Below are 23,687 nucleotides of genomic sequence, written 5' to 3' on the forward strand. Positions count from 1 at the left end.
AGCCCTACAAAGCAGTTCCTGTGTGAGCAAGCTCTAACAAATGATCTAAGCCACCCTGATACAAAAACTGTCCATAGTTGTTTTCCTCGCTCTTTTAAATAGTTTATTTTTATGTTTGCTGATAACTACTCCATGTAGTAGGCAAATTTATTTTTAGAGATGGGCTCTGTGTCTTTCCCAGCATCTGTCAGAAGTGAAGTTCTGTTTAGCAGATGGAATTTAATTTCCTGTGGTGAGCTGTCATGGATTCGGTTTAGACTTGAGGATATGGAGTGAGTTAATGAAGGATAACTCCATTTGGGGTCAGACTCCCCCTCCAATTAATCCCTGTGAGAAGGCATTAGTGCAGGACTAGTGATTCTAATGGGCATCAAGCAGCACAGCAGATCAAGGGTGCTGAGCTGAGGGGATGTGCATCCTCCAGTCCCTTTGCTAAGATGCTTTAAGTATAATTAGACTTGGGCAAACCAGGGAGGTTCTTTTCTGGAGCCAGGAAGGGTTTGCAGCCTGTTCAGCCCTGCCATGTGATAGGTATCCACTCTCCAAGCCAGCTCTGGTTTTAAATAGGAATTTTTAGAGCTTTCCTTCAGAATGGCTGAACTTTAAGACCTTCTTGACAAGTATTTGTCCTACAGAAGTATGGATGAGGATTATTCATCTGCTTTACTGCAAATGTTGACTTGTATACTTGAGGTGGTGTTATGCAAAGCTAATCCTGGATTAGTGCCTTTCCAAGCAGGCAGGGTAAAAGTGGCTCTGGCAGTTGAGCTCCTGAAAAAAAAGCTGTCATGCCTAGGGAACAACACACCTGAGACCCCCCCCAGCGATGCAGGAATTTTATGGATTGCACTGGAATTCAGTGTTGTGCACAGCCTGGGCTTTAGCATCAAACATGGAGAGCAGTTGGCATTACAATAAATGAACTTCCTTGGAGTGTAATTAAGCTGAGAGCAGAGACCAAACCGGTTAAGACTTTAATTTTGAAGGCTAGATTTGCCCACATTGAAAAAGATGGACTTCAAAATGAGGAACGTGTGGCTTCCACTGAAATTTGTGGCGTTTTTTTCTAATCTTTGCTATATTTAAGTCAACAAAATGTGACTGAAGTTCCCTAAACCAGACCACTTTTTTTAGTGTGGTTGTGGGTGCTCAACAGCTCTGGATGGCTTTTGCTTCCTAAGCAGCTTTCTGTGAACATGAGGCTTGCCGTGTGTGGGTGTGTAATTTAAATATTGCCCTCTGCAATTTGAGCTCTGTGTGTGTAAATTCATGTGGCATACATGTGTATGTGTGTATATCAACTTACACTGTAGATGTTCATAGATACTTATTTAAATGTATATAAAAATAAGCATAAGTAAGTGCAGTCAGTAGAAACAAAACCCTCCACCATCCACCTGGACTCGCTGTCCTGATGGATTTGAGGGGTGGCTGAACATTTGATCCTGATACTGCCATAGCAACTGGCCAGTTATCTTCACCTGAGGACTGGGGTAGCTCCAGTGGCTCCCCGAGTGTCAGGCTGCTCTAAACTCACCTGGGGAGAGGGAGAGGTTCACGTTTCCCTGGGGTTTGAGCAATCCCTGGGTTGCAGGTGACTGCAGAGTGATGCTGTAGAGCTCCCACTGCAGCAGCTCAGGGCTCTTGTCCTTGGCTGACTCTGGAGCCCTTGGCATTTTTCAGCTTTTGCAAATTTTTTAGGTGGTTTGGGTATTCTGGGGTTCACGTTGCAGTGAATAAAAACTGTAACACGCTTGAGACGAGTTTCTGCTGCCTTGTTTAACCAGACAGATTTCTATTTCTGCACATTTTGTGTCAGAGGGAGGTGTTGGAGAAAGGACTCCTTCCTTAGACCTCAATGCTTCTCACTACTGGATTTTAACTAAAACCTTTAATAATCAGATTATAGCTAGCAGTTTCATCTGTAATGCAAGTAATGCACAAGGCTTGTACCTGTTTAGAAAGCACCTTTTTAAAACTTACTTGTGAGACCCTGGAAATGCCAAATACAGTACCTGAAATCTTGGAACATTTTATTTAACAATTTGACAAAATTGCTGCAGTCTGAATCCAGGGGGTGATCTCACTCCTGTTTACCAAACCTGAGTTGCTGCTTGGCTCTTAAGCCTAACATAAATCAATGGGGAAGTATTTTTTCTGTAGAACTTTAATTTCCTCCACTGGACAGTTTTATATAACCTGTCATTTTAATACTACACCACTTTTCTTTCCAACAAAAGCAGTGTATCAAAAACTGTAAATCAGGTTTGCTTACAGGGAGAAATATAGTGCAAATAAGATGTTTTAGCTTTGTGGGGCTCCCTTTTCCAAAACAAAACTCCAGAAACTGTTCTAAGATTCCAGAGAGGGTTTTTAAAACAAGGAGTCTGACTGGTTACTCTCTTTGTGTTTGATTGCATAAGAATTGTCAGCTGTTCAGGTTGGTTTTTTTTAAGGGGGAAAAAAAAAAAGGCAGCTCTTGCAACATTCTGGTTTATGCTGGCCCCCAGTTCTTGCATTATTTACTCTCCTGGATAAGGAAAACCACTTCTGTTCTTTTGGTTTGTTTTTTTTTTTTTAGGGCTGATATCTCTAGAGAGAGGCTAAACCAGCAGAGTATGGACAGTGTGAGCAAAGCTTCCATCAGAGAGCTCTTGTCCTCTGAAGAGTTTGCCTTTTGTGCTTCAGAGATACCAGACTGTGCAAAACAGGAGATGCAGCTCTGTATCTTGGTTACCACACTGAGGGCTAATCTTTCAGCCAGGGAGGTTTTTGACATAGTAACAACCTGCAAAGCTTTAGTGCCAGGATGAGGAGTGAACCTGAAGCACCCATCTCAGGATGGAAGTGAGGTTTGTATGAAGCTCTGCTCCTCCTGGAGCCCAAACAGTGGGTTGGGTCGTGGAAGGGGTTGTTTAAAAGAGCTTTTGTTCAGCTGTTAGAAGTGAGGGAGTTTTGCCATTTGAGTGAAAAATTTAGAATTATGTAGGTGGGAATGTTTTAATCTTTGTCACTGTGGGAATTGAATCACTTTCTCCTGGTTGATGGTGTAATGCAGGATGACTGACTGTGAGTTGGATTTGGAGAGCTGCTGGGTGTTTGCCTGTATCCTTTGACCATGGAGTCCTCCTAACCAGAAACACACCTTGTGCTTTTTGGGTTTCTTCTGCTCTTAGATCCCCACACGTGACTGATCTATGAAATGGCAGAGAATGGCACAGACTGTGACCAGAGACGCATAAGAATGAGCAAAGAGCAGCACAATGGAAACTTCACAGGTAGGTGGAAAATCACTTTGTGTTCTCAGCTGGCCTGTTTGGGGTGGAAAATGACCAGCACAAGATTGAAAAGGAATTGATGTTGCTTTTCTGTTGAGGCCAGGCTGGATGGGGCCACCTGATCTAGTGAGTGGCACCTGTGCCAGTGCCAGGGGGTGGAATGAGATGGGCTTTAAGGCCCCTTCCAACCCAAACCATTCTGGGATTCTGTGACTTTACTCCCACATAATGCAAAGGGCCTCAATGCCTGAATCAATCTCAGAAACCTCAGTCAGCTCTAAACCTGAAGCCTGGAGGATTTAGGATTTCAAAGCCATGGAATAGATTTTTGCTGTGTATTTCCATTCACGATTCTCTTACACTCTTTTCTCTTCCTCTTGATCTGTGGTTCACATACATTTAAGCCCCACAAAGCTGACCTGGGTACCAATAGAGGCTACAACAACAAAAAAAGAAAACCTAAAAAAATTAAACTCTGTTGGCAAATGTGTGGCTATGGAAGTCAGGCTGTACAACCCCACCCTTTGGCACTGAAAAGTTAGTTCTTGGTAATAAAAATCTGTTTTACACTGGGACAGATCCAGTTATTAGTCTCCCAATTTCTAGCTGTTCTGTTGAAATTCACTGTCACTCTAATTTATTGGTTTCAGTGATAAATTACCAACAAAACAGTTTTAACTACTTCACCTCCTGCCTCTGCTCTGTTTTTCCTACTGGTATGTCTGAAGTAGCCTGAGGTTAATGCTTAGAACTCATGCAAAATAACCTGAAAACACTTAATGAAGATTTTTGTGTCACTGAATTATCTGTGCTGTGTAGTAAAGTATGGAAATTATAATCCTCTTTGTTTGTTTCCTGTCAGTTTTGAATGTGCCAGTTCCACATTTAATTAAGTTTTGTAATCAAGTGATTTCTCAAGTTGTGTGCAGTCTTACACCATTGTCTTTTACGACCTTTTACTAAAAACAAGGTCATAAAAACAAGGTTGAAACATTTTTATTACACATATTGAGCGAGAAAGATTAACTGCATGTTTGTATGTATGGAACAAATTAAAGCCTTTTACTTAAAGCCTTAAATCATTCTGTAACTCTGAGGGAATGTGGATGTTCTCCAGAATTTGCCATTGCAGGATTTCTGTTAGTTCATCTAAAGCAACTGACTTTACAGCTAAGGAATACAGAATTAAGTGGGCTGTGTGACTAATGAGATCTGCAATTCCTGTGTAAATATCAGCATCTGATAAGGCAAAATGTTTCAATTACTGGAGTAAGACTGAAATAATACATCTTGGGTTGCAATATGCTGGAGATCAGATGAGATTAATATTTTAAATGCAACAACTTTTTAAAAATCTAAAATTTATGAATATTATTACAATGCAGAATAGCATACATGTGTTGTGACTGTGTAGTAAGTGATGTTTAAACAAGTTTGGTGTCTGTTTGGATACAAGTGTATTTTGTCATTGTTTACTGGTATTATTTTTAAAATCTTATTCCAGAATTCCTTTTCTTTAAAAGTTTAAAAATTGTCACTGCTCCTTAGCTTGACAACCTTTGAACAAGCCATTCTCCCCCAAAAAAACCAGCTCGGGTTTGAGAGTTTGTTCATCTGATTGTGAGCACAAAATAACACCTTGATAAGAAAAACCTTTTTGTGTCCTTACCTGGCAGTGAGCAGGGCCTGGGCTGCGTGTGAGCTCAGTCCCAGGCAGGGCTGTGCTCCAAAAGCAGCTCCTTTCCACAGGAGGAGTTTGGGGGAAGCTGGACAGGCTCCTGGCTGGGAGGGCAGGTGCTCTTATCCAGTTACACGGTGGCTGAGGGGGATAAAGAGCACGTGTAATTCCATCTGCCTCCAGCGCAGGAGGCTGGGAATAGCTCTCCTGCCAAAGAACCAACTCCGAAGTTTGGAGTGAAATGTCCCTGCAGTGGCTGCTAAAGTCACGTTTGACCTCGGGTGGTGGCTGCTTGTAGCTCCCCGGGCAGTGCCCTGCAGAAAGGCTGCTGGAGGTGCCAGGCCTGTGGCACCCTGGTTTCCTGAATGCCTGCCAGCTACAGGGGGGAGCAAACCACTGCATTTCCGGGATATCACCTGAATCCTGAGGCACTGGAAGCAGATGCTTTGGGATCAGGAGAAAAGATGACTGAGAGCTCACGTTAACTTCCTAACAAATAAAAAAGAAATCAGTGTATTTCAGTGGGATAGAACCTGACCTGCTAGCCTGTGCTGTTACATATTTCTTTTGCTTTTCATTTGCAGATTCCTCTATGTTGAGTGAGCGGAAGCGAAGGGAACGAGAGGAGAGGTTGAATATTGTACTGTGGAAAAAACCGCTTGTTACCTTGCAGTATTTTTGCCTGGAAACTCTAATAAACTTGAAGGAATGGACCATAAAGTAAAGATCATTTCTTTAACTTCTACTAAGCGTTCTGGGGAAACCCATGCTCTGATTCAGTAGGTCATTCTGACATCTCACTTTCCCTGATGATTCACAACTTGAAAACTGTTTTTTTCAGAGAACGTGTTTATTTTTGTTCCTTAAAGGTGGCTGCTGGAACATCCCTCACTTGTAGCTGTGCACTCAGACCTTCTGCCTAAATTACCTAAATACAGCAAGGTGCTTGGGGGAGCAAATGGCAAACTGCCTTTCTGAAGAGTTGAATATTCCAATTTGAAGGAGTGGGACAGTGTTTAGCGACCCTTAAGGCAGGGGATATTGTAGTTACAACTGCGGTGTTAAGCACTGACCTACTAATGCAGGTATTGGTATCACTGAGTAATCTTCAAATAGCTCAGCCAGGGCAGAGATCAGGGTTATGTGGAGCTTGCAGTGATGTTTATGATGCTGTAAAGAGGACTTTGCTTCTCTGTGGGCCCTTTTACAGCAGGAAATGATTTATTAAAGCACTTTCCCTGAGTGTTATTTTCACACTGGATAAAATCAGCTTTTATTCCAGTGAGAGAATTTGTTAGGACCAGTCCTGCCATTCCCTGCTAGTGCTGAAATGTAGAGCCAGTTCTTAAGGCACAAGGCCCGAGGGTTTAGGCTGCCAAAACATGCCAAGAATAGCAGCCATCCAGCGCTTGTGTTGGTAACTGGGCTCTGTTGTGCTTGGGATTGAGTTCACCAAGCTTTTCCCAGTCAGGAGGCAGGATCTAATGTCACCTTGGGTGACTCCAGCTGTTGGGCTGCTCCTCTGCAGGGTGAGCTGAGCCTGGTGCAGGCTAGGCTTGAGGTGCTGGCAGTTCAGATTTACTGAGAGAAACTTCTATTTTCCATTTTCTTTTGAAATTATTTGTATGAAAAATACAAGGTTTATGTAGTGTAGTCTTAATTCCCTTTTACACACCACGTCCCAAAAAAATCTAACCCCCAAGCCTATTTATTTTATTATGTACATTCTTTCAACTACCATTAGGAATTGTCTCTGAGAACTGTTTTATTGGGTCTGACATCTGTAATTTCTGAAAATCTCCAAGCATTTATTTAAACTAAGCAGAAATAACATTTGAGGATTTATTTTAAGACCTCAAATTTTATTTGGCTTCCTAGACATGCAATTCTGTTACAGATAGCACTTGCCTCCTCTGCTGAGCAGCACATTCAGTTGTCTGGCACTCCCCTGACAGAATCTTTACAAAAAATAACCCTGACTATTATAAGCTATTAAGTTGAGACCTCAGATTGACTCTTAATGATCTCCTGTGTTCCATTGCATAAGTTGTGTTTTGAATGAAAATCACTTGAAGGTTCAGTTGTACTAATGTAAGCAGCACTAACTTTAATTTTAAAATATTTTGAGTGTTTTTTTCAGTTTGCTTAATATGAAATATTTGGGACTGTTTTCCTGTATTATGTCTCACATTTCTATCTCTCTCTGTCTAAGTTACATTCATAGTTTGCTGTTATAGTCTGGGAAATTTAAGTGACGCTAGCACTTGTTTTTTATTTATCTTTATTCATTTTATTTCTGGAAAATAATAAGTGTATTTGCTAATCTACTGTGTGTGGCCACATACACATCAAGCAGAAAAAAAGAACCGTAAAACCAAACATGCTCAAAAATTATTTGGTAGCAAATTACTTTGGAAAACACTTTTTTCCCTTTACTCACCTAATGCTTCAGAGTTACCTAAAATATATTTATCAAATTTGGAGCTGTTACAAGATATTCATTTTAATAGATGAGGGGAAACAAAATAATGTAAAGATGTGTTCCTGTGACTGTCACTGTGGTTCTGCCCAGCAGCACAGTTGGAAATCAGCATTTCTGAATTCCACCCAGCTTGTCCTTGCCCAGGGCCAGTGCAGGGCCTGCTCTGCTCTGTGCTTGGCCACAGCTGCTGCTCAGGGCCTGGGTCTGACTCTTGGCTCCAGAAGCTGAATTGTTTTCAACTTGTGTTTGTTTTCAGACAGTTACTTTGTTTTTCTTTGTTAAAAAAAATTAAATATGCGTGGCTGAACTTTGATCTCGCCTGACAGCAAAGCAGAGATTTCTCCCTAAAGAGTAAAGGCTCCCCAGATATTTTCTTGGGAGGTTAACACTTCTATTAGAACAAACTTTTCAGCTGCCATTGTCCCTGCTGAGTACATCCAGGCAGCACCAGTCCCCAGGGGTAACTGAGTTACTTTGAAATGCACACTCAATGATGAAAAACCCCAATTTGCCATTTGTCTTTAAGATTGTGGCGTCGGCGAGGTGTCCTGGTGTGTGTGTTGCTGGCACTGGCACTGCTCACAGCCATGTACTACATCGAAGGAGCACATCAACAGGTACCACCTCTGCTTCCCTGGCTGCCTCACACTCCCTGTCCCTGTTCTGGGAATTGAATGAGTTGTGCTGGGATCTCCATGAATTTATAATGTATCTTTTGAACTGCTCACTCCCGGGTTTGTTTCTCAAGTCGTGACCGCTCTGTTGGCTGTGCATGAGTTGTGTTTCAGAGGTGGGGAGGGATGAGCCGTGTCATTTGATCTGTTCTGTTGGATCTGGAGGTGTCTCATCTGTTCCTGAGTAAAGCACACCTCGGGTGCTGCAGCACTCCTTCACAGCTGCTGTCAATAAGCTTTTCATAGTGGTGGGAGCTCTTGAGGGAAAATGTTACCCTGAGTCGTGGCAGAGCTTTGTGGTTCCCAAGAAATGATTCTTGTTTTTCTGTGGAAGGGTCTCCTGCCCAGCTGGGACAGGCACATACAGAGATAAAATGGTTTGATGTCTGTGTGCAGCAGACAACCAGCATTTTAATGTTTTCTTAAAAGTAAAAAATCTGCTTCTCACTGCTCCAAGATACAACATCCAACAGACTCACTGGGAGTGCAGCTGATTTTATTCCTTTATTTAAGCTGTTCAGACAATTCTCTGAGCTGCCTGGGCTCTACTAGACACTGTCTGGGGCTTGCTTCTCGTGGGCCTGTTCTGGATTTCAACCCCCTACTGTTGAACCTGAATTTTCATCTATCTCCTTGGAAACTTGCTGATTGCAAGATGTGGGGTTTTTCTTTTGAAAGTGCACTGTTTTCTCTATGTGTCTGTGCTGTAACTATAATAAATTGCAAACAGAAGTATCTAGGATTCTATTTCAGTTGTTATAATCCAGATAAATGTCTGTGCTGGCTTGTAGCTTAATTTTCTCCCTTGGAGATATCATAATTTATATTTTTTTTCTTTTTTGTGACTTTCCTTGCTCAGTATGTGCGGTACATGGAGAAGAAGTTCTTCTGGTGTGCCTACTGGGTAGGATTGGGCATTCTCTCCTCTGTTGGGCTTGGAACAGGTCTCCACACCTTTCTGCTCTACTTGGTAAGGATATTTCCACACCATGTCCTTTCTGAATTGAGTACTTTGATTGGTGCAGATTTTAAAATATGTGAATAAATAATTTTCTGCAAGTTCTAAACATCAAATACTTCTAAAGCTGGTGCTCTAGTGGATGCTGTTCGTGTTCTACACTGCATCACCTTGTTTTGTAGTTTGTAAGCTCTGTGTTTATTGATGTGGATATTGGCCTGCTGTTGGTTAATCCTCACTTTGAAACAATGAGCCAAATCTGCAAGCTCTATCCTCTAATCTCCTCATTTAAATGAAGCGTTTTCTGCTGTGTGCAGCTCAAGTGCTTCCATTTAAAAATTTTCAGAGTATTTTTTTAGTAGCTTAAAATGATCATTTTTCTAACTGAAACCACAAAAGTAGGCAGCTGGTTTAAAGTTCAGTCTGTATTAATTTTGCTTTGGAAATAATAGGAAGAAAATGTTTTCCTATGAAGATAAAATATCTTCTGAAAATTTGCATGATGTTGTTTATCTCAACTTAGCTATGAAAGTCAGGGAGATGTTTGGGTGTGTTTTGCTTTTGGCCATTGGATTAGTTCCTGGTTTATGAAACCACTGTCCTGGATTCAAGAAAAGGATTCATGGCCACAAAATAATTGAAACCAGTTCGTGCAACAAATGTCATCTTGTATTTGGAACAATTACAGATGTTTACTTTCAGAGCTGCTTTAATCATTAACAATAACACAGAAAACACTACAAGAAACTCCTGCCTTTCCCCCCAGCAGGGCAGTGCCTGGGAGATGCAATGGCATGGGATGAGTAGCATCAGATTTACTCTTAGTGGAGCTTCTGTCCTAAAGATTGTGGAAGGAATTCCTACTAAACAAAACCAAGTTTGTGCATTGAGCACTGTCATACTCCAGGCCACTTCAAGATGATTTTGGCACATGAAATCTTCCTAAGACAGCACCACTTCTTTTCTTAAAGGAGGTGGAATGAGTTAACTTTTCTTTTGCTCTATATTTAAAAATCAAAGTTCTAAATTACTTCAATGTAGAAAACTTAAATTCCGTAATACATCACTTTGGTGATACTGTGGGGTACGTGAACCTCGTGGATGTACTTTGGCCATGACCTGAGCTGACACTGAAGTAACTTACAGAAAATATAAATTCTCAGTTGATTTATCAGTATAACTTACGATGGGTGTTCAAGAGGTGAACAATCTTCCAAAGATTACAGGCATGTGTCATCCAAGAGAAGAAATTGAGTTTAATATTGTTAGGGAAGGTATTTATTTGGAACATAAGTGGGAAGGTTTCACATAACTTTGTTAGGAGGGGGAAACAGACTGAATAGGTTACAGTGAGTGATTAGAAGGTGGTTATAGAGTAAAATTAATAAAAATGTACCATCAACATCTGAAATGTAAATACTGCAGAAGAAGTGCTGGTTTGCCTTAAATATATGAGGCAGATGAGCATGTTCCTATTACACTGAGGGAATTTCGTGAAGGCAGTGAGTGTAGGAAGAAAGAGAAGTCAAGATTTGCTTCCCTTTTTTTCTCCTGAGCAAGATTTATTTCTTAGCACGGTCTGCTGAGGTCAATTAACACCTTCTGGGCCCTGTCTGAGCACCTCATGGTTTACACCTCGGTGGAACCCACGCGGTTGTTGCCACTAGATGGCAGAAGGAGTGTAAAAACAGCAGTTCCTGGCCCTGGCAAACCGTGTTTCCGTTTTAAGTACCTGAACTGTTAATATTCTTATCACTGCAGCTGTATCAGCAAGGTGTGCATGGAATATGTTATCACTGTAGTAAAACAGCGCCTGATACCTGCTCAGTTGGAGCTGCTGTGAGAGGGACCACAGAGTACTAATATAAGGCTGCTGCTGCAGCTTTTAGGGGTGAACTCTTTCAGAGAAGTGTTCTGGGTTTAACCCATCTGGAAACAATGCAATTAGAAGCTCCAGCTCTCAAAGGGAGGAGTTGTAACTATTTTGCTTTGTTATTTTTACAGCAGTTCCCTCTAAAAGTAGAAATATGACACATTAAGTGGGGCTCTCAATATTAACTTCTGCATTACCGTTGATCTACTTTTCATGTTCCATATACTTTAATTATATTTCTTCATTATGGTAAAACTTATTCTTCCATTGACTCAAAGAAATGAGAAGTTACAAAACAAATCCTCCCCTGCTTTAGTGCCTGGATTTGCTGGCAATAGAGAATAGACCCAGTAAGTGCTTTCAAATTGCTTTTAATTAATTGCTCATTTTAAAGCTGGATGTACAGGGAGATTGTTGGGAATGCAATTACATGCTGGGAGAACAATGCCCTTGGGCCCACCCATGTGGTGCTGAGCTCTGCTGGGACTTGCAGCATTGTCTGTGCCACTGAGGGCACGTGGAGGAATTGATGGCATGTAGGCACCTGCTCAGGCTCCTTCAGCTGTCACACAGGTGCATCTGAATTAAATACACTGGATTATCCATTTACTGGATATGGCCATTCCCAAGCGCTGGAAGTGGTTATGCAATGGCTGCAGTATATGAATAATTCTGATGTTTGCTTTCCCTGGCCTGCTTAGCTGTTTTTCCAGTGTTGAAAACTGTCATTTGTCTGGATCTTTTAGAGCATCTCTCACCAGCTGCTTTTTGGAGCTGCATTCCGGTGCCAGGAGAGATCCCAGGGTTAGCTGAGAAGAGTGTACTTGGAAACAGTTTGCTAAAAGTGGAATTGACAGTTTTAAAGCAGCCTTAGTGTGGGAGGGGTGTTACTGCCTCAGGATCATTTTGGTTCACATCTGATTGGGATTTTTTTTGGTCACCAATCCTTGGTGTAAGAGGGACAGGTCGAGTGTGTGAGTTTGACACCCAGCTTTTTATTGCTGTTCCTGTGATTTGAGAGCTTTCTATGTGTTATAAAGGGCCTGAACATTGTCTGATGTGTCAGTTCCTAGTTTAATGCTGCTTCCTTAGTTGTTGCCAGCACTAGATGTAAAATCTGACATGGCTTTTTGGGAAACAATTCTCATGCTGCACTTGGCACTGAGCTAAGGGCTGGCACAGAGCAGATCTTCATCGCAGGAACAGGGAAGCAGACCACTCTTCCAAGAATCCTTTCCATTCTGACACTTTCAAAACAAGTCTGCTGGCTTATTTTCCTGCAGCCCATTAAAGGTTTTTCACAATTCTTTAAAAACAACCCTTAAAAATAGTAATCATGATGTGGTTCTGTAGGAAATAAAATATTATGATTAATGACTCTAAATACTGGTTTTAGCAGCACATGGCTTTTTCCTCGGTCCTGAGATGTTTTCTGTTGGTGGTAGATTAAAATATGAACAGCATGAATCACCTCATTACCAGCAGAGGATGGCTGAGGGTAACTCATGAGGAATTTCTTGTGTTTGTACATCTCTGAGAGATCTTTGCTGCCGAAAATGAATGAATGAGGTGGCAATGCCGGAGGGCTCCGGAGCAGGGGACAGTAGGTGGAGTGCTGGGTTGGGATCTTGGACTGTGGCCATCCCCACCCAATGCTCTGCCTCGTGCTTTGGTTTCACTTCAGCTCTGAAAAACGGACTGTCAAAGATGTGGCCAAAAAACTGGGCTTAAAAACGAGTGGTTGAGGGCGGGAAACGTCCCCTCTCCCTGGGGATGGGAAATCCCTGAAGGGACGAATGGCACCGAATTCCTCACCGGTCAAAAGCTCAGGGCGAGCTCTGGCTGTTTGCATTTGTTTGTGTTTTTGTTGCTTAAATGTGGATTCTGTTTGCTGCTGCTGGAGCCGAGGGGGCAACTGCTGAGGGGGTTTGTGCTGGTAGCCAGGCCCTGGGCGAGCACAAACAGGAAATGTGAGGTACAATAGCCATGGTTGTGCCGAGGTCACACACCAGCCCGGATATTTCAACGCTGGAATATGTGGGTTTGTCAGGAATTCTTACAGGGCTGCTCGGCAGCAGAGTGGAAGAGGGCACAGCAAAAATAAAGAGCAGAAATGTGCCTTTAAAGAGAAAAGTGAGTCAGAAAGGCAGTGCCCTTATTGCCAGTGCTACCCTTAGAGAGCCAGGCTGGGTTTGTCTGGGTTTGAGGGCTCAGCGTCTCACTTTCATTCTGAATTGGTTCCCCTCACCAGTGGTCACATTCTGGCCTCCCCAAACAGTCATAGTTTGCAGCTGAAATGAGTCCTGTGTTGGCCCTACCCAAACTAGTTTAGGTTAGAATTTGAAGATTTAAAAGCCAGACACTTGTGCAATAATGAATCCATTATCTTGGAAAAAAAAGATGGTGGTGGTGTAAATAATTTTAAAAAAACAAACCCACACAAATAAACGGTTTCCTGTCAGGACTACTGAAAGCTTTTTTAAGTCAAACCTAATTCCTTTTAGTTTTCTTGTTCTAGGAGCTGAGCTTGTAAGAGGACTCATGATAAAAATTACTTAAGTCCTTCTTAAAAGAGAAGCTCAAAAATGAGGCTTACTCCACTTTTATGAAGTACACAGAATAATTTAGAAACCCACACAACTTACTCTCTTTTCTTTTTTTTTCCTTCATTTACTTCCTCGTGACTAATACAGGAGTATTTTCATAGTAATTATCAGCTTCAGGAGAGGTTTTGCACTTTCCACGCAGATCATTCAAAACTATTGTGAGTAACCCAGAAAATGATGGTTCTGTGTGTAAAGGAAAAAGTGAGAAACAAAGGCTGAGTTGCCTCAGTCAGGTGGGAGGGTGTAGCAGTGCTCCCCTTCCCAGCGCTGAATTCTTTTTGTGAAGTGAGGTGTTCATTTCCAGCCCTCACTGTTCTCCAGTTCACACCTCAACTTGCAAGCCTAAAACAAAGGAAATAAAAAAGGGTTCTGTCTAATACCTGTGCTCAGATTACTGCTATTGAATTGCTGAGGGGGTTTAAAGAAAAATACATGGAGGGTGCAGAAGGCAGAAATTAATTCTAAAATAAGTTGAGATGGAGCCTGTTTGTGTGAGGGTCGTTTTTGTCTCTTACTGTGTCCTTTGTTTCTTTCCTGTCTTTAGACTACTTCTTCCAGCTGGAATACTTGAATCAACATAAAACTTTTTTAAAAATCATTTTTGCAAGTATCTCACCAGAAACTCCTGCTTACAGCTCACCTGGGCTCTGTTCTGCTTGAAACTGCAGTACTGATATTAATAATGCACTGATGAACTGGGAGGGTCTGCTGGGTTAACTGAACACTGCTGCTAAATCAGTTGTGCAATCTGTGTGTTTCTTAAATCTTCTGGTGGCTCGCTTGCATTTTAAAAATCTGAGATGGAAAGTGGTGTTTTCAAGGAGAAAAACGTTCATTTGAAGTCTTGGTCCCTCTAAGTGCACCCGTTGTTGTGTCTGATCCCTGTAGACACCTACAGAGAGTAAACCCAACACTGCTGGCTTAGGTCAGACTGTGCAAGAACAGTCCCGTGGGGTGATGGAGGAGTTAATGGGACAATGGAGGAGTTAATGGGACGATGGCTGCACCCTTTTCTTCCTCCTGAAGGTTGATGGACTTTACCTTTTAGAAGCTGACGCCCTGTTTTCATTATCTGCTCTCCACTTCCTCAACGTTTGTTCTGTCAGATCTCTGCCGGGAGGGCACATTGTGCTTTCTCCTCATTTGCTCCCTGGAGTTTCTACTTTTTTTTTTCTTTATGCACAGCCTGAACTTTATACCTTTCATGTCCTGCTTCCTGGAGCAGGTTGGAAATAACGATAATTGTGCAAACCGATCTCTAATTGGAGATTCTAAAGCCAATCACAGCTGCTGGTAGCAATTTGAATAGATGCTGAGGTTTATTCTTCAGAAATGAGTGAACGGCTAGGGAAGGGCAAGGAGAAAACCCTGACAGATTATTTTATTATTTTACTATTTGTTTTCTGTCAGCACAAGAGGATCAGTTTATATTCTTGCAATTGTGCCCTCCCCTGACATGAGTCTGTCTGCTTCTATAGAAGGTAGTGGGGACCACAGCCTTAAAAAACATCTGCTTTTCATGTTACTCCTCAGAGCAGCACCGTGGCCCTTTACACAGGCAGTGGTGCCACGTGCTGCTCCCTCAGTGGTTCTTGTTTAGTTAAATTCAGAGTTTGTGGCCGATCATTTGGAATTTCCATCAGCTCTGCACTGTGGGGCAAGGCTTGGCTGAAGTGGGAATAGAATCTTATCCATAGCCATGTGAGTGTAAAATTAATACGTGGCTTCAAATGCTGTGAAGGTCTTCTAAACCCAGCCCTGACCACTTGATGGATGTTTGTGTCACTTGAGGATGCTCTAGGTACAGGATCCTCCATCCCCAGCCCTGATTTGCAGCCAGCACCACATACCAGACGTTATAGAATCATGAGACATTTTAATCTCGTAACACAGACAGACAAACTGGACATATTTACCAGCCACCTCCAGACCAAGCTTCTCCCTCTTAATCACAGAGCAGTTCTCTTTGTGGGTAGTTGTTCACCGCTCTCAGAGATAAAAAAGATGCTGTACCGTGGTGTGACTTTCTGGAGAGGTGTAATGACTTCGTGGATAAGTATGGGATGAGTCGTGGCCTGGGGCACCACTTGCAGGATGTTTCCCATGAGAAGCAAGCTTTTGTTTTTCCAATTCATCTCCATCAAATACAGTTCCCCACCCCCGTGCAAGGGCTGAGTCTTGAACCCAGTATGAAAAGCAGCGTATCCATGGAAGAAAACAGATTTTTAGTGCATTACGTTCAGCAAGGAGTTCAGGGTAATATTTTTCTTGCTGGCAGACATATCACTTTTCTTTGAGAAATGTTTCTAAATTAAAGCCAGTCTAAAATTATATCTTGCCCCAAAATAAAAGGTTAAAATTAGATGTGGTTGTTCTTGTATCACTTGAGCAGCCTGGCCGTTCTGTGAAGGGGGAATGTGAGAAACCAACACTCGATACAGGAATTGTTTGGAGCTTTAATAGACTTCCCAGTCCAGGTGCTCAGAATGATTAATAATGTGAAAATATGATTAATTTTTAATTGGATATTCAGTCACTTTTCCTTATGGTAAAGACTTTCTGCTGTAAGAATTATACAGATCAGCATGTTTTTAAGGATTTTTAACTCATGATTTTTTTTACATGTGGCTGCTGTCTCTTTCTACTTCCACAGTTGAATTTCCAAGCATAATTTATAGATAAAAAGATTTTACTTTCTAGAAATTTCATAATACATCATTTTAAGTAATTTATTTCTGAGGATTAGCTGTGCCATTCCAACTTGGGTGCCTTCAATCACTGGAACAAAACTCCTTTGAAGGCCTGTGAGTTCAAGAGTTCGAAGTTACCTTCTCTGAGACACTGGGGTTGTGCAGGCAGGGATTTCCAATCTCCCCTAAACTGCTGTTGCTAAAAAATAGATTTATGTTGAGTTCATCTCGATGACCAAATCTTGTCTTGTTTGATTTGCAAATTGTACAGATATTTCTAACACATCACATTCCGGCCTGACCACAGGCTCCTTCTGGTCGTCAGCAGTGGCAAGCGAATGTTTCTCACCCGAGTCAGCAGAATGCTTCTCAATTTCTTCTCTGCTATCCCTTGTTAGTGCCTCCTGCAGCTTAAAAGGGAAAAAAAAAAAAAAATCATTGGAAGAGGGTGAGGGAAAGACAGTTGGTGTTCAGGATCTTACATGCCTTGAGTTTCAGCAACTTTTCCTGGTTTGGCAAGGAGCACATCTAAATTGCCCGGGATTTAGTATTTGGTGTGATGGGGTTTGAAGCAGTTTTGCAAATGCCCTTTTCAAAGGTAGAGCTGCAGTCACAGTCAAGGGGGGGACATCTGAGAGGACTTCCCCAAGTGTTGAAACAAACTGAACTATTGCAGGGAGGCAAAACACTCAGTATTTCCTGCGGCCCCATGCGGAGGAGGAGGAGAGGGTGGAGGAGTGTTATTTGTGAAGAGGATTAAAAAACTGGATGAGAATGAATCCTCCTGGGTATATAGTCAGGGGTTTTCCAAAGGTGGCACCTCGAGCCTGTTTGAAGCTGGTTCCTTGCTCCATTCAGAGTTAAACCATCACTAAATACAAATGAAATATAAATGAACCACCGCTAAGCCTCCCGTTCCTCCTCCCAGCCCTCTGCAGCCCTGGGCCTGTTCAGCCAAGCATTGTTTGGAGGTGCTTGGTAACCAGGGCTTTGGGGAAGCTCCAAAAGCAGATGTTGGGGGTGTTGCTCTGAGCCTGCCAAGCCTGGAACAGTGTCCCTGTGACCCACAGGACACCCAGACACAGGAGGAGGATGCAGGATTGCTCTGCTTCCCTTCAGCTCGCTCCGGTTCCATCCCACACTTCATCACTCTAAACGAACCATTTGGGCTTCACTCCTCATTCCAGTTCAAATGTGGCTTCTGTGGGTTCCATCACTCCGACTTTTTTCCATTATAGAATTGTTTACATTGCTCTGGGAGAGTTCTGTTCCCTTGGCGTGGGCTTCAGGTGGCTGTTTGCAGCTGTTTTGTGAAATGCCTTTTTTTTTTTTCCATTGGCTACTCCCTGTGAAATTTTGGCTTTTGCAGACATTTGTTGAGACTGGGAGGGCTCTCAACAGGAGGGTTTTGAGGTTGTTCAGCCACTTCAGTGTGGCAGCTCTGCTGGGAGAGGCTCCTGCAACATCTCCAGTTGGGCATTTTGTCCTTGTGTGCTCCCCTGGAATTTTAGGATCCGATTCATCCACCCTGGGTGCACTTTGGGAAGAAAATCCTGAAGCCCTGCAAGGGCTGGGGGCTGCTTATCACTACTGATAGTAGTGATTAAATTTATCTCTTGCTATTCTAAATAAGCAGCTGGCTGTAGTTGCTCTGTTCTATGGTGTGTATTCCAAATTTTGTGGAAGTGAAAGCCACACCTCTGGATTCCCACATGTATCTCACTGCCTTGGCGACAGCCTCAAGGGAGCCGAGGGAATGGTCATTTACAACTCAAACACGGGGGAGTTTCCTCCATGCAAATCTGCCTTTCAGGAGAGTTTCACTGCAAATTTCTGCAGGTGAAAACCATTAATTTTAGGATAATGGCTTGAGACTTTCTTTTTTGGTCCCAAGGTAGCTGTCAGACCTAGGGAGGGGCAAGCAGGGGATGGGATTAAATTCCCTAGGTTTCAGAGTGCAGTGGAGAAAGAGGTTCCCAGGTTTGCCATAAATGTACTTTACAATTTTAGGGAAGTTTCAACTCTCTTTGCATCTGCCCTCGATGAGTAAAATAGAGAGATGTTATTTATTTAGCTCTGAAGCTGCTGTGGACAGAGGATCTTGCTACAAGTACCAAGAAGTTTATTGCCACTGGGGCCTGTAGAAATATTGATAATAGAAATTATTGCTCATTGGTTCATTCTCCCAGTCTTTGTTCTCCCTTCCATATCAAAATCACTCTTGTGTATCAATTTCCAGATCCACTCTTTTTCAGTTTTATTTCAATGAATCTTCTTCTCCTCAAGAGAAACTGTGCCTCATTTATCATCTCACAGGCTCTGTATTTCTGCAATCCAAAATACACCCAAGCACTTGGAATTAGTCTCCTGTAAAGTAACAAGGAATAAATACAAGAATTTTTTTTGCTATCAGAGCAGCTTGTGCTTTACCAACTGCATGCCAGAAGAATGGGTTTATTTTGAATTGTTTGCATATGACAACAGTAGTTGCAGCTGCCATACAGAAAATATAAACTGGTATTTTATTTCAACTTTCTTAATTCACTGCCACTGAAAAATTACAGTGGGGAGGTAATTGCCTCAGTCCAGAGCTGTGAGATGTTGGTGAGTGAACCTCATCTTCCCAGCAAATCCAGGAGTGATGGAGCTTCTCCTTTTGTGTGGGACCTGCGGTGGAATTTCACCCTTTAATGTGCAAATGAAGCTTTTGGGGGCTGGATGTGTCCCTGGCTCCCGCATTTCAAAGGGAGCTCTGGGAGCCCTGTGCAGGGAAGGGCAGTGCTCAGGTCTGCCACACTTTCCCTGTGGTCAGAAATAAATTTAGCTTTGATTTTTGGGAGGGGGTATCAAACTCCCTTTTCACTCTAATAAAATGAAAATAAATTAAGATTGCAGATAAAAACATAGAAGAAAATTGCTGGCAATATTTCCCAGCCCGATGTCAAAACCCATCAAATAATGAATAGCCGAAGTTAAGGTTTGTGTAATTTGTTCTGCACTTAATGAAACTTTTAGATTTATTTAAATCTGTGTTTTTTACATAAAGGCCTCAGTTTAATGTAGTAATTTTTATTTTTTCCCCTCTTTTTTCCCTGGACAGTGTTTCCATGACCTTTGTTAAGTGATTGTTTTTTAGATACAATGTCTGGTGTTCAGATTGTTTGAATTGCTTCTCAATTCTTTTGTATTAAAAATAATGGCAATTCTTTCAGGTTTTTAAACTATGCAGCAGTTCATTTCTTGAATAGATTTTTATGCTCATTTTATTTGGAGGTCTGGCCAAAAAAATCTTTCAATGTAAGATGGAGACTAAAATTAATTCAGTTAAATGGTATTTAAATAATGTTTAGGTTTTGAATTACATTTCAAACCATTTTTAGCAAACAGCAGTGAGGTCATTTTCTTGTTTACTCAGAAAAAACACACAAATTAAACAACTGGCTGTTGGAGAAAAATACAGAAGTTAAGAAAGTCTGCTGCAAGATGTCATTAAACCCAATCATTAAAAAAAATCAATACATAATTTAAATGCCTAATCCTCTAAAAGCAGCAGTAGGGAAAACACCTCCTCTAATAAAGCTGTAGGTCATAAATACCTTAAGGAGAGCATTGTAAAATATTTGAAAACTCCTGGTTTTTATAAGAAGTAAGGATTCTTTTTTTTTTTTTCCTTGGCAACCTCCTATGTGGCAGGGCAAAAACTGAAAGGCTCCCTAACAATTTAGTGGCTCAAAAGAAATATTTAATTTTTTTAAAGTACATTAGTGGCTCAGCATTGCAATTCAGATAGTCTAAAAAAAAAAAAGCCAACAAACAAGTATTTTACATAAATCACATTATCAGTGGCCAAAGTGAGAAGCACTAAGTTTTAGCCTAGGGACAGTTGGGGGAGGCTAACTTGAACGTTTATTCTAACATAAAATGCAATTGAAATTTCTTTGGTTTTTTTTTTTTCAGGGTCCACACATAGCATCAGTCACTCTTGCTGCCTATGAATGTAACTCTGTGAATTTCCCTGAGCCTCCTTACCCGGATCAAATTATCTGCCCTGATGAGGAGACAACTGAAGGCTCCATCTCCTTGTGGGCAATCATCTCAAAAGTCAGGCTGGAGGCCTGCATGTGGGTAAGGCTTGTTTAGAAAACCAGCAATTTCCATTGATGTATTTAATTTCTGTGGCCAGCAATAGACAAAAATTCCTGAATGAGCAAAATAATGATGGTTTACACTGCCCAAGGTAATGTGAAAAGTTGCTTTCCTGGTGAACCTTTTAGCCCTGATAATTTTAATGCTTTTTAATAGGATATCTTTTATCAGCTGCAGTGCTGTTTGCTAAATGCCAGCAGAAAACTTGAAGGCTGTTGATGTAAAAGGCAAATTTTAGGCAGGGTGTCTGTACCCCAGATGATCTGGCAGCTCTCAGGTCTAAGCAAGAAATAATTTCAAAAATTTTAGGCTGTAACACAAGTGAAGCTGCAGTTCCTCATCTGCAGCACTCAGGCCCTCGTCTCACAGCTTGTTCTGGGCTGCATCAGTGAATTGGATTCAATAAAAAAGTGTTATTTTGCACAATTTTACATATTTTATTTCTGTTTCTCTGCCTGTTTCCACGTTTCACTTAAAAGCTGTCCTGCTTTTCCTGTTTAAGTGAATCAGGGTCTTAGGAAACGCTGCCATTGGAACTTCCTTTCCGTTTTCTTCTTTTTTTTTCTCTGCAGCTTCTTGTAGAAGTTTAATTTTTAGAGGATTTTGGTCAGCTAGGCTGGTTTTTTTCATTACATGTAGATCATTTGGAATTGCAGTTTACACAGATGCATCTGCTGTGAACTACATGCCAAATTAACTTTATTTTGCTGCTGACTTCCTGTCTTAGCTGATGACTTAATTACTAAATTCTTGGTTGTCCAATTGAAATGCAGAGAAAAAAAATTCTAAAAACAGTATCTGATGCCTGCCCTGGTGTTCTTTAATTTATCAGGTAATTGGTCACTACAATTTTTTTAATGTAAGCAGTTGTGTTAGTTAAAAAAATTCCAGTTAGGTTATGTGAATTTACAGACTAAAGTCAAAACAGTAACAGAAAAGTGGACTCACAGCCCTGTCAAAAAGCAAAGTACACCTTAAATTTCACACCTAATGAGAAGCCAGATTTGCCTGAATGCTCAATAAGTAGCTAAACATACAAATACTTACAAGACTATAATTATATATAAGATTTCTCTTTATTTTCTTCCTCTGCTGAAATCTGTTTAATGGAGACAAGCAATAAAAATGGCATTTATAGCTAAGTTTCTAGGGCTAGAAAATAAAAATGCAGCTGAGGGTAAACATCTCTTGCTTCATCTGCAGCATTTAAAAACTGAGCTATGAGAAGAATTAAGTTTAGGAATGAATGAACAGAGTTGCAGCCTCTGGAATCTCGTGTCCTCCAGAGCAGCCATGAGGGAGAACAGGCAGTGCCTTCGTGGTCTGAGCTGTGTTCCTTGGATTAGATTAGAGGAAGGACGAGGGAATAGGAACATTTGTATCCCACTTTTTCACCCTTCCCCCCCTTCTTCAAATTCCCTGTCAGCTACCTTTGCACTGAACTCTGTCTCCTCTGGGTTTTCCCTTGGGAGCATCCTCTGTCTACCAGTGGTGTCTAATGTAATGTTATGCTTTCTTGGAATGTTTCATGAGTACATAAACATTGCTTGCTAATTTCCTGTAAGCCAAATCAAGTTGGCAATTGCTGCTCCTTCTTCCAGCGTGTTTCTTTTGTCCTAATTCCAGCTCACTTCTTATGGAAGCTGTTAAAGAGACTTATTTTTGCTTCTGTCACTCTGAAACTAAATGTCCACTTAGCAAAGATAATGGTGACTTCCAGAAAGTGAAAAGGCTGATTTTTGCAAATCATCCCAGCATGACTTTGCAGAGCTGTGAGTGCCCAGGCTGAGCATCCTGTGGGGTGAAATGTGAGGATTTACCTGCACAAGGGGTTTCATTCAGGTCACCAAACCATCAGCAGCCAACTTCAGCCAGAGATTAAAATCATTACTAGTCCCCGGCATGTCTGTGATGGCCATTCCTGCTGATAATGAGTGTTACAAGGATTAAATATCCCTGTGCCCAAGGAATTATTAGGTGGAATGAAAATGATGCTTTTTTCAATCCCTGTAAAAGTTGGCTCCAGCAGCCCTGGCCTGCAGAAGGGCTCAGAAACAATCTCGTAGGTGAATGCCAGTTTTCACAGCCTCCCATCCCATGGGGACAAGGAATTCAATAGTGCCCTATATTTTTAATGTGTTGCAGCCTTTTGGGTTTTTTACAAGAAATAAGGGGAAAGAATAAAAATGTTTAATTGCTCGGGATTAGCAGAACAGGCGGCCTGTGTCCTGAGCAGGATCAAATCTGTTTGAAAGACTCTTTCTAGCGGAGTAATTTCCCAGTTTCCTTTTCTGAATGTATTTGTGTAAAAGAATTTTGATTAGCATTTGCCTTTCCAGTTTGTTGTTAGTCTAAGGAATCTCCATGTAAAACTGGCATTCAGAGTTAAGTGGTGAAAAGAGCTAATGTTACAAAAAGCAGTTCAATAGTTACTGGTTTGGAGCCCTTAATTGCACTTAAGGAACCTATCTGCAGCAGACATGAAATCATATGATTTTTGTTGCACTTCTGAAATGTTTTGTAATAATGAGCATGTGACTTAACCAATTTAAAGAAAGTTCATGTCCAGTACACACATGCAACCCTCTTCCTCAGTTCACAGAACGAAGCCAAAGCAAATTGGCAGAGCCTGGAGCAGCAATGTGACTTTTTCTTCTTGCATCACCCTGAGAACATAACCTCAAGTTAATTTTTCTGAAGTGTTGTTGCTACTGTTTTCAGGCTTATCTTCCCCTTGTGTCAGAAATATGCAGATTAATGGAGTTCAGCTTGTTGCAGTCGTTTAAATTTTTTCTTCTGTGGAAAACAAGGGCATAAACATTGGAGGCCGTGCACTTTGGATGCTTAAACTGAGAATTTAACAGCTTGGGTAACTTCGGTGGTATTTAAAACCACAACCTGTTGATTTGGAATATCCACAGCAGCTGGAATTCTTGCTTGCAGCTGTGTATAGAGCAGGAACAAAGGAAATTGAAAAGCTTTCACATTGCTTCAAAGGAGGAGAAAAGCATTTGTTACTCACTGCTGACCCTGGGAGAGAAAAGCCATCTGCAGGGAGCACATTCCCGTACAGTGCTCAGCTATTGTCTCTTACCTGCCCTAAATTTAAACCATCCTGAGTTAATTCCAAGTTCCTGTTCCATTAGCCTCTGTTTATCCATATGTTCAATCTTAGCTGTCTCTCTTTTTTCTCTTGGTTAAGCTAAAGTTGCCTTTACCCACAAGACTGAAATGAGTCATTTGATGTCCTGAGAAAACAAATATAATTTTCCTGCGGTGAGAAAGCAGCCCTCCTTTCATCT

At 41.5% G+C, this 23,687-nt stretch overlaps 1 protein-coding gene across 1 annotated transcript in view; it reads left to right on the forward strand.

The window, feature by feature from the left end:
* The window catches only part of VMP1 (vacuole membrane protein 1), a 59,136-nt gene that overhangs the window by 4,216 nt on the left and 31,233 nt on the right, over nucleotides 1–23,687 (forward strand). Inside the window, exons 3-7 of the mRNA XM_082294858.1 lie at nucleotides 3,177–3,278; nucleotides 5,541–5,676; nucleotides 7,965–8,055; nucleotides 8,972–9,082; nucleotides 20,197–20,364. Coding sequence (XP_082150984.1) covers nucleotides 3,203–3,278; nucleotides 5,541–5,676; nucleotides 7,965–8,055; nucleotides 8,972–9,082; nucleotides 20,197–20,364 — 582 coding nt within the window. The 5' untranslated portion in view covers nucleotides 3,177–3,202. The remainder of the gene's footprint in view (nucleotides 1–3,176; nucleotides 3,279–5,540; nucleotides 5,677–7,964; nucleotides 8,056–8,971; nucleotides 9,083–20,196; nucleotides 20,365–23,687) is intronic.

Source organism: Coloeus monedula, assembly GCF_965178545.1.
Source record: "Coloeus monedula genome assembly, chromosome: 20".
Lineage (NCBI taxonomy): Eukaryota > Metazoa > Chordata > Aves > Passeriformes > Corvidae > Coloeus > Coloeus monedula.